General features: G+C 49.3%; 1 protein-coding gene across 1 annotated transcript in view; it reads left to right on the top strand.

Moving 5' to 3' along the window:
• The window catches only part of Trappc10 (trafficking protein particle complex 10), a gene marked incomplete at its 5' end in the record, with an annotated part of 76,325 nt that overhangs the window by 46,453 nt on the left and 14,960 nt on the right, over nt 1–14,912 (top strand). Inside the window, 6 exon segments of the mRNA XM_005375874.2 lie at nt 9,570–9,716; nt 10,015–10,129; nt 10,748–10,824; nt 11,557–11,648; nt 12,587–12,727; nt 13,116–13,228. Coding sequence (XP_005375931.1) covers nt 9,570–9,716; nt 10,015–10,129; nt 10,748–10,824; nt 11,557–11,648; nt 12,587–12,727; nt 13,116–13,228 — 685 coding nt within the window.

The raw sequence follows: 14,912 nt of genomic DNA, 5'->3' as shown, positions 1-14,912 counted from the left end.
AAACCGGCGCTCCCCGCCCCAGGCTCCCCGTGCGCTGGGGGCCCACCCACCGGGAGCCAGCAGGCAGAAAGCTAGCCAGCCCGAAGGCTGGCGCTCCCCCGCCTTTACCATTATAGCAGTGCATCCTTGTCCATGGATCTCATGAAGAAGTGTGTGCCAGGGGTGTTGCCAGGCCAGGATGCGTCCCTCTGTCCCTTTGGAGCTTTCATTGAGCACTATCAGTTTGCTTTCAGGGGGCTTCCTCCTTTTGGGCCACATTGGCAGACCTGCTTTCCTGTGCCTTCAGGAAGAGAGGAGGACAGTGTGCATATGTGCAAAGTGCTACCAGAGGGATGCATGAGAATAAAGCGAGTCACACATTTTTAGAAGGCCACTGTGTATGTGTCACAGTGACTCCCCACCTGACTGAAATCCTCCTTGTTTTGAACCATGTTCTTTCCTGCAGCATCCACCTTCATTGGCTGAGGTTCTGCTGGGGAGCAGATGGTGTAGCCAAGGGAGCAGCTCCTCACTGTCCTGGAGGAGTCAGCCAGGATGTGCAGGAGATGCCATTGTGGTTAGCTGAACAGCTCGTGGTTGGAGGCTGTGTGGTCAGTTTTGGGTTAAACCAGAGAATAGAATGAGGCGTGCAGTCACAGCCAGCCACTGGTCTTGGACCAACAGAGGCAAGACAAGAGGATGTGCTAAGCACAAGGACACCTTTCTGGGTTCCTCAGTGGGGAGGGAGGTAGCTGTCACCATGTGAGTAGGGGACCTCCACTGGAAGGTAGTAGTACAGAGGTGAGGCTCAGGAGGAATTGCTGAGACTTCATGGCTCCCTGGGAAAGAGAACAAACTGGAGGAAAGAGACTGTCAGGAGTCATTCAGGAGACACTTACTTACCTGCCAGGCCCTGTGGCGACAGGAGGGTAGAGAAGAGGGTCCAAGAAGGAAGAGGAATAGCCCCAACCTCTGCATGGGATTACGGTCAGCCCTCCGTGCAGGCTGCTAGAGTGTAGTGTGCTAGGCAGTGACAGAATGGGTCCTGGCATGAAGCTGGGAGGGCAGCTCTGTAGTGTACCAGGCCAGGCCAGCAGACATTCACAGAGTATCAATTGGGTGCTTGGGAAGATTTTAGAAGTCTGTGTGAGCTGAGTTTTAGAAGGTTGGTTTTCTTCAGCAGTAGTTGTTGAGTGTCTGCTTTTCAGCAGAGAGCAGAGAAACATCCCTGCCCCAGTGGAGATGGTACTTCATTGAGGGAGCAGGTGGGGAGAGTGCATTCAGACAGGGCTGATGGCTTCTCAGGGCAGTGTGGGCAGGCCAGGCTTGAGGCACTGGCAGGCAGAGTGTAAAGGTTGCATTTTGTCCTGCAGTTGGTGGAAACGCCTGAGAGGCTGAGGCTGACCTGTCACAAGAGATTTTAAGAGCTCTGTTGGGCTGAAGTAGAAAGAAACGAATTATTAGCGGTGAGAAGAGCTTTGGAACTGGGTGGGGGCTCTGAATGAGGCTGTTGGGTATGTATCAGCTGGACTCAACTTATTTGGCTTGAGTGCTGTCTAGGGGATTAACAAAGTATATTTCTGTGTGTGTTATAGAGGTGCAACCTTGGGTACTACATCTGGTCCCTGGCTTTTCTGGCACTGTGCCCCTACACTATTTTCTACACGATGAGGTGAGCAGCATTCCTCTGCCCATCTGCCATGATATTCCTGTCTTGGACTATGGACTGAATTTCCTGAAGTTAGGAGCCAAATAAGCTATTTCCTTCTGTAAGTTGTGGGTATCACGTATTTGGTCCCAGCAATAAGAAAGCTGACTTAACACAGAAAATTAGTACTGGAGAGGTGGGGTTGTGGCTGCTGTGACTATGCCTAATCAAGTGGTTCAGAAGCCTTTGGAACTGGTTTGGAAAAGTTTGGAGATGCTGGTTAGAGAAGCTGTAGAGTACTACAAGCAGAGCCTGATGGGTGATTCTGTTGGAGTTGAGAAGATCAGAATACTCACAGGAATGTGGACAATAAAGGCCAGGCTCATAGGTTTCAGCTTGCACTGAGGACTTCGTTGGAAGTAGGACTAGAGTATAGCGGTTCCTTGGTTCATACTTTTGTTTGCAAATAATTAGGTTTGCAAACAGAAGTGTTTAGCAAAATTTTTTTGTTGCAAGCTGCATTGTGTGGCAAACACATCTGTAGTCATCTTTCCCACATAAACACAAACATGGCCATCTTTTCCAAAATTGTAAAACAAATTGTTTGTGAATCAAAGTGTCACTGTATATATTTTATGTTCTTAGAAAAATTTTCTAGATTTTGCCCTTGTCCTGCCACTTTGTTGAAAGCTGATTTAAGGGTAGTGTAGTGGATTGACAGCTGGTGGTCAACTTATAACCTCCAGCTGAACAGAGTGAGCATGGTGCTGGGTGTGGGAGGCCCACCTGAGGACTGTTGACAGCAGCATAAGAGGCAGAACTAGAGAAGAAGAAGTGAGGATTTGGGAGCTGAGGAAGGCTGTTGGAGCTGTAGAAGCTGTAAGGAGCTGTTGGTTGTTTTGGAGGAGCTCGTCATGCTGGCTTTCCTGATGAACTTGGCTGTTTTCATCCTCTGAGGAGCTTGGGGCCTCGTTGGCACTGAGAATAGCTTTGGTTCACTTTGGGGGAGCTCTGGTCCTCACTTTGAGCATTGCTTCCTGGCTCTGGAGGGGAAGATGATGGAGTGCCAGTCTCCTGGAGAAGCTTGTTGCGTTGGCTTTCCTGATGGGAACTCAGTTGTCTTCACTATCAGAGGAGCTTGGGATCTCACTGTTGCTGAGGATGGCTGTGGTACTTTTCAGGAGAGCGCTGGTGCTTACTTTGCACATCACTTCCTGGCTCCAGGGCAGATCCCTCAGCCTGCTAGCACAGATCCTTCATCCTGCTGGCACAGACTTCCTAGATTCTACCACTGACCTTTGGGCCTTCCCAGCGCATATCCATGAAGCAGACCTGCATGAGACGTTGTGGTGGGCTCTGGGTCTCCAGTTGGATTCATGGAAGGCATTGTTATGAGCTCTAGGCCCTCAGCTGGACTCATGCAGGACATTTCCCTGTGATCCAGGCCCTCAGCTAGATTCTTTGGTCTTAGTGTGTGGACAGGTTTCCTGCACACTCTTGTATATCATTCTTTGGGTGACTATTATAAATAATCATATAAAATATGTGTCCTGTATTATATTGTTTCCCCTTGCAAAATAAACCCCAAACCAACACAGGTGGTGAACTAATTGATCTAATGGAAGAAATTTCAAAGCACTCCAATGTTCAGACTGTGGCTTAGTTACTGCTGGCTGCTTTCAGCCAGATTTATACTGAGAATTGGGATTAGAAAGCAGAGCAGAAGTATTGGAAAAACTAAAATTTTTATCCAAAAAGAGCCATGTGTAAAGCTGGGGCCAAATGAAGTGTTTGTTGAAGAAATTGGTACCATTATAAAGAAGCCAAGTACTTTGTACAGGAACAAAAAGAAAGACGCTATGAGGGCATCTCAGGACTTAGCAAGACCCCTCCCATTGCTGGTTCTAGAGAGCAAAAATACAAGCCTTTCTTTTGAAAAGAGAGTCCTTGGGCCCCCTGCCCCAGAAGGTCCTCCTATGGAATTAGTTACCTGAGATTCATTTTACTGTACTCAGAAACCATGGCAGCCATGGTCCAAGGAGGCCAGACTACTGCTTGAGCTAGTGGCAGACCTTGGTGTTGTCTGTATGATACTGGCTGTTCAAACATGCAGGGTATAGGAGCTATGGGGTTGTTCAAGCATGCAGGGTATAGGAGCTATGGGGTCAGGGAGGCTTCTACCCAGATTTCAGAGGAAGGCCTGGAAGGTTAGACCCTATGTCCTCAAGAGGTGGGTAGATGAAGCTGTGGTAATGAAGCCAGAGGTGCTTGGAATATGGAATGTCTGCCGAGGAAAGCCACAGGCAGCAAGTAGAGCCACCTAAGACAGAAGCATGTGGGCTGCAGCCAGCAAGACATGGGGGTGGGCTGCCTACACCCTTAGGAACTCACTTTATTGCCACATGTCCTGGATCCCAGATATTGACCTACAGGACTTGTGTTTGTCCTACTGGGTTTCAGTCTTGCTTTGGTCTGATTCTTTTCTGTCCCTCTCTTCCTTCTGTTTGGAATGGGAATATTTACCCTGTGTCAGTGTACCTTGGGATTGTTTTTTATTTGTACAAGGGTTCACAGCTAAGAGTTTGTCTTGAGTCTCAGAGGAGACTTTGACTTGGACTTTTTAGGTGTGCTGGGGCTGTTGAGACTTTTGGGAAGGTATTACTTTGTTACTGTGTTTTGGTTTTATGCAGGGTAGTTAAAATCATGTTAGGCAGAAATATGATCTTGTGTATTTGGAGATTAAGCGGGGTTCAGGGAGATGTGTCTTGAGTGTTCTGGGTGTCCAGTTAACAAAAGGTGGAATGTGACAGTTAAGCTGGACTGTCCACTTGATTGCCTTGTGAGCTCCTGAGGGGATTGGTGAAGCACACTTCCGGTGTGTCTGGGTGGGTCCTGGGGACATGATGTTGGGTGTGGTATCCGGCCCCTGGCCCCTGGCCCCTTCCTCTCTGGCACTGTTTCCCTGCTCTGCTTCCTGGCTACCAGGGGGAGTGGCATTGCTTTGTAAAGCCCTGCCACCATGGTGTTTCTGCCTTGGAGCCAACTAATTTTGGTCCGAATCTCTTAAAACCGCGAGGAAATAAACTGTCTTCTGCCTTATGTTACTTTAGGTGTCAGCTTTTAGTCCCAGTGATGGGAAAGCTGACTTTCCCATGGGATGGAAAAGCTGACTTTCCCAGTGATGGGAAAGCTGTTTCTGGGTCTGTGAAGGTGTCTTGGTAATTTTTCTCTCCTTGCTGAGAGATCTTAGTGACACTGAGTAGATCTTAAGTGAATGGATTTGAGAGTTTCTTCAGGAAGTGCTGCTAAGCCTGCTGGGTACCACATATGAAAAGTCCTAATTCTCTACCACAGACAGAAGTAGTTCCAGCTGGGGTTTTGATCTAAGCATGAAATTACAGTAAAAAGAGAGCCCTGGAAGGCAATATGGGAGAGTATCGCTGTGATCATAAGGTGAATAAATTTCTTAGGGCACAGCAGTCCTGTATCTGTCACCGGCAGATACCCATGAAGGCAGGGCACAGAGTGGGAAGAGACAGGCAACAGGGCACTGTGTGTAGCCAACAGGACACTCTTACCTTGGATGCAGGAAGGGCTCCTGTATGCACAGACACATAGGCCAATGGGCTGCCTGGGGCTCCAGCTAGCACACACACAGGTGTTGTTCAGGCTCCCCAAGCACAGAAGAGCCCAAGCCAGAACCTTCTCAAAACACCAGTGCTCGCTGCCAGGTGGCCACAGTGAGCAGGCTGGGCAGGTGTTAGTGAGGGAGATCAGAGCTACCCTGCTGATGACAGCAACAGCACGAATGCTGGCCCTGCTTCACAAAAGTGGCTGGCGATCTCTGCTGTGGCAAAACGTGCCTGTGCTCCACGGGCGCAGTCCCGCTCCGCTGCGCACAGAAGCCGTGTTCATAGCAGCAGTGCAGGCGCTTGCGCGGGTGCGTGCCTTGTCCCTTGCTGTGGAGAGAGCTCCTGTGTCCAGCACATGCCAGGGATGCTGTTACCCTGCTTTGTTACCAAAAGTGAACGGACTGTGGGGTGTGAGGCGAGTCTTACCAACGTTGAGTGCTGCTGAAGAAGCCAGACACAGTCGCTCCTCTCTGCGAAGGTCTGCCTTAGGCAAACTGTTCTGTGGTGAGTGGTCAGCAGTGACTTGTGGAGGGGTGGTGACAGCTTGGGGCTGCAGAGCACCCAGTATGGGCGTGTAGACACAGGAAAGGGTGAAAAGATACAGTTAATTTTATTCTTTAAAATGGTGAATGGCTCCTGGCATTAATATCATGGTAAGCAGGAGACAAAGACTTGAAGAGAAATTACAGAAAGTATGTTGAGAAATTGGTTGAGCAGTCTGTCGTTTTCATATGATGGGAGTCAAAATGGCCAAGAAGAGTGTGGAGGGGCTTGCCATCCTGTCTCGTGAGGGCACTGGGAATTACGAGGAGATGGTGAGACCCCACCCAGTCCCGAGTGGGAGGCTTTGAGGCAGAGCATCTTGCCTGCTGTGCCCAGGACTGTGTGGGTTCTGGGGTGGTGCCCTTCCCAAGGGACACAGGCTGGCCCCAGGCAGAACAGAGACTCTTGGGGCGGATCACATGCCCCTCTGTGTTCAGGCCCTTTGCACTGGCCTTGTGTGGGGAGTGGCTGTTAGAGGAGGCAGTGAACTTCCAATGGATAGCTCCTTCCTGGCTGCGTTTCCTGGGCGGGGTAAGGGGTATGTGCAGAGGCTGCTGTAGCCTTGGCTGGATGGGCATGTTTCTGGGTCTGTGAAGGTGTCTTGGTAACTTTTCTCTCCTTGCTGAGACAAAATGCCCGACTTACACTCAAAATTAGGGAAGGAAAGGTTTATTTAGCTCACAGTTTGTGGAGGTTTCAGTCCCTACTCGGCTGGCTCCGAGTTAGGGTGGCGCATGGCAGAGGGCAACAGTTCATGGCTGTGGAAGACAGCAAAAACGAGAGCAAAGGCGGGGGTGGGGGGCAGAAGCAGGCCTCTTTCCCTCCCTTATATTGTAAGCTGGCCATCCCCACCCAGGGGCGTGTGGCACTCACACCATCTCCAGGCCCTCTGCCTGCACAGGCTCAGGATGAATACAAAGTAAGGACCCTGGCCCCCTGCTGAGTCACATAGTTTACCCTCTAAACTTCTCACATTGACACAATGAGCCACATCCCAGAAGGGTGGGGCTGGGGATTTAGCTCAGTGGCACAGTGCCTGCCTGGCAACTGCAAGGTCATGAGTTCAATGGTCGTGAGTTCAATTCCTGGTATGAGAAAAAAAAACCCAAACAAACAAAAAAACAAAAAAAACCTGCATCCCAGAAGAGTAGGGGCATGTCCTCTACACCCCGGATGTAGAACTGCTAAGTCACTGAGCCAGGCCAGGTTGATACAATGTGTCAATCATAACAGAAGGCTTCCCTGGAGCAGGAGCAGCCCTGCAAACGGACACACTCAGAGTGGGTGAGCACTAGGATAGTGCAGTGCTCGGTATCGGCCTGTTGACAGAAAGGGGTTGTGGATGCTGCTGAGCCAGGAGCCATGTGTGTGCTGCTCAGAGCTAGGCAGGGCTACGAGAGGGGCTTTGAGAGGTGCAAGAGCACCTTCAGGGAAAGGCACGCATTTTATTCCTTAGGCAGTGGTTACACATGTAAGAATTGATTGAGCACTGGATGTAGGATTTATGCCCCTTAACTCCCTCTATGTAACTTATTTTTCAAAGCAGTGCAAAGATATTACTGTAATTATACTTTCACTAAATTTGTTTCATTAAAATGTCTGGAATCTTAGGTGACCCACTGCCCTGCAGCCCACCCCTGTCAGGCCCTGGGATGTGAGAAGGGGCAGAGTTTCCCAAACCCTGGTGAGTTCCCTTGGGTCAGTTTGGGGGCCAGGCCACCACACAGTTCATAGTAACGTTAAAAAAGTAATAATAAGATGAGAGGTGAACGGCCCCTGCGGTACCATAGATACCTCTGGTGTCAACTCACATGTGTGTCCTTTCGTTCAGGAAAAGCCCAAGTGTAGAATGGTGTCCTAGGAAGTGAAGGAGGCTGCGGGGCTCTCTGAAAACCATCCCCCAGAGCAGCTCGGGGAAGCCAGGGCCATGCCCGCTTGTGATGGGTACGGAGGTGTGTGTTCCAAGGGGCAGGGCTTTCTGAGAAGCTCCGGCTTTCAGCTACACAGTAAAGCCTGAGTCTGCTCCTTGTGTGTGTGGGCTAGGAGATGAGGCAGCTCCAAGCTGGAGGTTGAAGTTGGAGCCTCAGCATCCCCTGGCTGCCGCTAATTTGGCAGTTTTGAAAGAAAGGCCACTGCTATGTGTCCTTCCACTTTCTGAATGATGCTTGCTCGATGGAATCACCTGTGCTGGCCTGGCTGACGGTGGGTTTGGGGCGCACCTTTGCTGTTCAGGCTCTGATGGGCGCGCCGCCAGGTGCTCTCCTGGTTGTGCCTGCACCGCAGGGCCCTTTGCTGCTGACCTCCCTCTGCCTCTGCACTGTGTTGCCCTCCCTGGGTTTGTCTGAGTCAGATGACTGTTAGCCCAGGGTGTTATGTAGACCTCAGATCTGTACGAGCCTCCTGTTGCTCCAGGAGGTCTTTTTGTCCCCAGCCTGAATGCAGGTGACTGTCATGTTCACAAAGGCCGCATGGAATCGGGATCAAGGTGTCTCAGAAGAGCCCCTTCCTGTCCTAGTTTAATGGATGAGGGCGCTGCTGGCTACAGTGCCAAGCTCTCTGCATTTTTTCCTATGCTGATACTTTTTCAATGCACGTAAACTGTTTATCGTGTCTTTCAAAAGTTGGGCAGTTTCGCTGTCCCGGAAACATTGGAGGCATTTTGTTTCTCCTCAGTGAACTCTGAGCCTTCACTTTTATTGGTGCTCAGAGTGTCTGGAGGGCGGCTTCCTGAGAGCCCATTGTCAGCACGAGGCGCCTTCACTTGTCCACTGATGCGGAACCCCGATCACGTCCCCACCTTGACTGATGTCAAGTAGTATAGTTCACCGAAACCAAGATGCCAGTCTGGAGTACATCATGCATTCAGTGCCACCAGGGAAAAGCTGGCTTTGCCATCAACTGTAGGACTAAGCTGCTGGTGGTGGTGAGATATGTTCCCACTTCACAGGTGGTAGAAGGTGAGCAAATACTGTTAAAGCAGTCAGATCAGATGCTCTTGCATTTCTGACAATGCAGCTTTATTGTCTTAAAATGGAAAGCTGAGCTATATGCAGAGCTAGGGAGGATATTCTTAAGGACCTCTCAGTGTCCACCAGCAGCTGGGACACTTAGCGGTGCACGGCCAGCTTCCTATTTCCCTGTCCATGCCCCTTGATGAATACCCAGGCAAACCTGGTGTTCTGTTGCATTTGTCTGTGAATACTCTAACGCCTATCTGAGCAACAGGGGTTAGGGTTAGGGTTAGGGTTAGGGTTAGGGTTTGGACAGGCACACACACCTGGCTGCATCTAGATCAGTTGTCATTCCTCAGTGCTGTGGGTTGGCTACTCGCCTGCCTTCCTGCGGGTGAACACTAACACTAAATGCACCCGCAGTTACCCCTCCCTCCCTCTGTACACATGGAGATGTGAGCAGCTCTTGTGCTTGGCGTGTGAGAACTGGCCTTTCTGTAGGCTGCTTCTTAATCAGGTTCAGATTATGCAACTGTAAACTGTCTCTGCGGAGTCATCCTTCTTATCAAATACTGAATGCCAAAGATGTATTTGGGGTCCGGAGATGTAGTTCAGTGGCACAGCAGCTCGAGGTCCTGTAGTTCAATTCCTGGTACTGAAAAAAGATGCTTTTGGACATAGGGCGCCTCTTTTCTGTCTGTGTGGGTTGGGTAATGGTTGCTCTTCCCTGCAGCTGTGCACACCGGGCCTTGTTAGGGTGAGCATTCCAGCCAGAGCTCGTGGTCCGTTCTCACTGCCTGCATTTGTGCCACATAGGTCGTGGTCCCGCCAGGCGCACTGGACTGCTGGGTGTTTCTGAGCTGTCTGGAGGTGCTGCAAAGGATAGAAGGTTGCTGCGACCGGGCACAGATAGACTCCAACATCGCTCACACAGTGGGGCTGTGGAGCTATGCCACAGAAAAGGTACCTGCTGCCTTGTCCAGCGTTCACATTGTCCCTGAGGGTGCCCAAGTGACAGGTGACGTGGCTCCTGTGACCTTGCAGTACATCTGGATGTGGTGAGGAGGTCGTGGCTCCTGCTGCCTACCGTTCATTGTGCAAGGGGTTCCACGCCAGGCCAGCGAATCAGCAGGGCCAGCTGTGCTCGTGGGCACATGCAGCGGGGGGCTGCAGGGCTGGATTTGAATTTTTGTGTTTCAGTTCATGAGTTCTGTGCTGACTCTCATGGCAAAGTAATTGAAATTAGGGTTTATCTCAACAGCTAAGGTCTTTGGGCTACCTGTGTGGACTTGTGTCAGAAAAAGGACCTAACTCTGAAGACTTGAACAGGACAGTTGACCTTTTGGCAGGCCTGGGAGCTGAACGGCCTGAAACAGGTACTGCTGTCACTGAAGTGTGTGCAGAGCGCAGGTGGGTGGGAGCCCTGCTGCCTGGGGGACTTCGGGGATTTGTCTTCGTGGCACTGCTTGGCCATTGCAGAAGATTGTGGGAGTAATCTAGTGTGTTGGAGTGTATGTCATAATGGATTTCTGAGAAGTCTGGTCTCAGTGGTCAGAGCAAAGTTTTTTATGAAGGATTTAGAGCATTTCGCAAATACATTACTTGGAAAACAATAGACATGATAATGTAGTTTCTGTTGGTGTGGCTTTGTTTGAAATTTCAACAAGATTGAGATGAGAGCCTGGTGTGGGGGCACACGCCTGTAATCCCAGTATCCTAGGAGGCTGAGGCAGGAGGTTCATAAGTTTGAACCCAGCTTGAAAAACTTAGTGAGACTGTCTCAAGATAAAAAAATACTTTAGAAGGACTGTGGTGGGGGGACACTGGGGATGTAGCTCAGTACAAAAGCCCTGGGTTCAGTCCCTACTACTGCATTGAAAAAAAAGGTAAGGTTCTCGGCCTACGTCCTCAGCGTTGAAAGGTGAGTATAAACCATAAACCCATGGCTGTGCATGATGCAGATGAATAAGGACTCTTTTCTCTCTCTGTTCAAGCCAACGCAGCTCAGAGTCCTTACAAGAAACTCAAGGAGGCGCTGTCATCAGTGGAAGCTTTCGAGAAGCACTACTTAGTAAGTGTTGCGAGCCCTATGTGTTGGCCCGGGGTGCAGCTCTGCCTCCAGAGCCTTTGCTGTTCAGCAGGGCCTTTGTCTTGGGGTGCACTGGGGCTGGAGACCCTTTCCTAGGCCCTTGCTTGGTCCTTGCTATGCTAGGGAGCTGTGACAAAGATGGGGCAATTGTTGATCAAATATTTATTGGTACCTCATGCCACAGTTAGGCATGAATGCATCTTTGAATACCTGTAATTTTAAGAGCTGGAAATTGTGAGAGGGGAACATGAGTACTTTAATTTGTAAAAGGGGGACCGTGTGTACTTATGCAGAGAGGTGTGGTGCTTGATGTTAAAAGCTTCAGACTACGGAGATTCCGAACAGCATCATGGGTAGAATCATCAGGGGTTAGCTCGACTGCCAGGCCATGGCCCCCTGACAGCACCTGAGAGGTAGGAGTTCCTGTCAGACAGACAGGGGTATATCAGAGCACCTACTTGCAGAGGTGCTTTGAAGAGTTCTGTGTTCAGTGCTGGGTGAGTTCAGGGATTCTCTTTATCAGTGAGCTTCATGATACCTGCACAGATCACTGGCTTTGTGGACATTATGTACTACAGAAAAACAAAATAAAAATAGATGTCAAGTAAAGAATGTTATGCAAATGATGTCTCTTGCTTCATTTTTGGGTAAATAAATTAAGGTTTAGTGTTAAAAATTCAAGTACATAATTCTGCCTCCCTCTGCTTTCCACAGGACTTGTCCCATGCTGCCATAGAAATGTACACAAGTATTGGAAGGATCCGGTCTGCCAGGTTCATTGGGAAAGATCTGGCAGAATTTTACATGTAATTGATCTTAAGTATTTTCATTTAGTTTTGAACATTTCACACATGTAGTGGAAAAGATGTATGTATGGAGTTAATGTAAAGTATACATAAATTTGTGGATTGAAAAATGTAGAATCTGAACTAGTCATGATTCTTCTTTTATTTTTTTTTTGAAATCCAAATGGACAGTTTTTAGTTGTTACCTTTAATAACTGATATTGGTCTTTGAAGTTTTCATATTTAATTAAGTTTATTTAATTTTATACACACACATAAAATATTATAACTCCATCATGAGAAAGGATTTAAGAATCTGCCCCCAAGGCCAAGTTCAGCTGAATGTGTAGTTTTCTCTAGTTGATGACACAGTTCTGAGGATTGTGACCATCAAGGCCGGGGATGGGAAACGACCATGTATGTTGGGTACATGTGAAGGGGGTGGCTGGCGGTGGTGGTGTGAGGGGGTGGTGGAGGGGTGTGGCGTGGCGGTGTGTGGTGGGGGAGGGGTGATGTGGCAGTGTGAGGGAGTGGTGGAGGGAGGTGTGGGGTGAGGGAATGGTCTAGGGACTGCTGTAATGTGGTGTGCAGACTTCATTGGAATTTGATACCAGAGAAAAAGACCTAAAATTTAGGTTAATTTCGGTGTTGGATAAAATCAGCCTATGAACGAGAAGAGACCCTGGCTGGCATTGTGCTTCTGTTCACATTTTCCAAAAAAAGATAGGTGTTTGAAATGAGATCTTAAACCTATAATAAAGTAATTTAGGTACGTGAATCTGTATGAGGGACGTGGATTGCTGGGAAGAACTCCCAGCTCACCTGGGGACCACCCAGTTGTCTCGTGGGTGTGGCAGGAGGGCTGGGGCGGCCTGGAGTGCACCAGTCCCAAGGCCTGTGGAGGGCGAGCACGGGTTCCCCGTCCTAAGGAGAGCTCTCTTTGCTGCTGCTGTTGCCAGGAGGAAAAGGTCTCCGCAGAAGGCTGAGAGCTACCTTCAGGGAGCTCTAAAAAACTACCTGGCCGAGGGCTGGGCCCTGCCTGTCACGCATACCCGGAAGCAGCTTGCCGAATGCCAGAAGCACCTTGGGCAGGTTGAGAAGTATCCTTTATGGCCTGTATTTTCACCAAGTAGGAAAATTGCTTGCTGGATTTTTAAAGTTAAGTTTATTGGTACAGTTTAGATATACATAATGTTCATATTCATCATAGGGAATTTGTACCGGTACATGCTTTCTATTTTTATAACAGCATTATTCACCATCGAGTATTTAATAATGCTAATATTGAGGAGAAAATCCTGTGATATGTATAACATGTAGAATATGAAAATGCCTCATTAATGTTTTGTAAATCTAATTTTGACTTTCCAATGACTAACAATAAAAGCCCCTTGGGCCACCCTCTGAAGGCGTGGGGAGCCCAGGGCGCCTTTTGTCCCCGTGTCCTCAGTGCCAGGCCCTTCCTCCGGCCCCTTAACCCCGGCCCAGCTACCTGCAGACCAGCAGCCTCCTGGCCAGCGACCACCACCTAAGCGAGGAGGAGCGGAAGTACTTCTGCCAGGAGATCCTCAGCTTTGCTGGGTGGCCTGCAGAGAGCCCGGGTGAGTTTCGTGTTTCCGCTTTATTATGAGTAGGAGCTGAGCCAGGAAGATTGCTGTGAGTTTGAGGCCAGCCTGGGCTGCATAGTGAGACCTCGCTTCAAAAAAACCCATAAAAACCCTCAAAAACTTAGTTGTGGACATTTTCACAAATTACAGAAAAGTAAAAATAATATTACAAAGTATACCAGCTATCTGCAGTCAGCGTTTAACACTTCGATTAGTTTGGTGTGCAGCAAGCGTGCATGTCTCTCTTCTCTCTTTTTGCTGAAATTTAAGGAAATGCTACTTAACAGCTTAACATACATCTACAAACAGCTTAACATATATCTTCTAAAAAATACGCATCGGTGGTTTCCTAACCACCCCAAGGGGTTCATAGGGTTTTCATATCATCTCCTAAGAGGTCCATATTCAAATTTCCCTAATTATTAAAAAAGGTTTCTAGAAATTTTTTTTTTAAAAGAGGCCAACAGGGAACTTCATACTGCATGTGGTTGTTATATCCCAATTCTCTTCAGTTCAGAACAGCTATTCTCAGTTTGTTTGTTTGGTTTTTTTTTTTTTTGCAACATTAACTTCTTGAACATGTCAGCTTTACTGAGGTAGAGCCTACCTAGCATGATCCCTCCCTTTGGCTTTTAGTGTATCCACAATTGTGTGCATCTACCACCACCCCATTTAGAGCGCTGCCATCACCCCAGAAAGAAACCCATGCTCCCCCACCCCCAGCTCCACCAACCTCCAGCTACCCTGTCTCTGCCATCAGACCTGCTGGTCTCGGGACCCGCATGGCATGTCCTGATGCGTCCAAGGCTTGCCCTCAGTGGCATGTGGCAGTGTTTGTTTCTGTCTTGGAGAGCATCAGGTTGAGCTGGTTGTCTCACAGCCCAGACCCTTCCGGGATCTATTACAGTGTTTCCTCAGGGAAGCATCTAAACAAGTGTGCTCAGGAAGGCTTAGATTCAGGCTCAGCATTTGGACACCACGCTTGATAACAGCGCAACTATTATACCGTGTAGCTCCTTATACCGAGAGGAGCAGTTCCTACAGTAGCTGCGGGTCACTGTGCTGCGGCTGCTGTAATGAAACACTGTGGCCAGGGCTTTCTCTCCTCTGAGCTCTGGAGGCTGGCGGTGGAGGTCAGATGTAGAGGCTAAGGTTCTGGTGAGGCCTCTTCCTGGCTTCCTGAGTCCTCATGCTGGCAGAAGAGAGCAGGCTGCGTGGCGACTGTCCTGTGGACACTGACCCATCACGAGCCCCTTGGCCTCATCCTGAGTCGGCAGCTCCCAGCCATCTCCATACACTGTCTTAGTTGGGATCAGGGCTTTGTTGCATGTGCCTGGAGGACATGGTCCAATCTGTGGCAGTGACTGACCATAGGAACAAGAATTTTCTAGAGACTTTGGCTCTGGGTTTGCGAGGTCCTTGACTTGGGGGGTTCCCTTGAAGAGGCGCCTCCTGGATGAGTTTCCCTGGCGGCTCTTGGCTCTGCAATGTACCGGAACGGACTGGACTGTTGACACCATGGCCGTGCCTGCTGCTGGCTTGTGTGGCAGATGGCTGAGTTACGGTCCTGCCAGCATTCCATGGCATCTCCATGTGGATCACGTAGTCCATCACTGTTTACTGTTCCTCTCTGATCTTACAGTCACTTGGCCAGTCTCCTTCAGTTCATGATCAGCTG

This window comes from Chinchilla lanigera, unplaced genomic scaffold (assembly GCF_000276665.1).
Source record: "Chinchilla lanigera isolate Chin_1 unplaced genomic scaffold, ChiLan1.0 scaffold00006, whole genome shotgun sequence".
Lineage (NCBI taxonomy): Eukaryota > Metazoa > Chordata > Mammalia > Rodentia > Chinchillidae > Chinchilla > Chinchilla lanigera.
The sequence above is the reverse complement of the archived record's forward strand: the minus strand, read 5'-3'. Positions and strand labels throughout refer to the sequence as shown.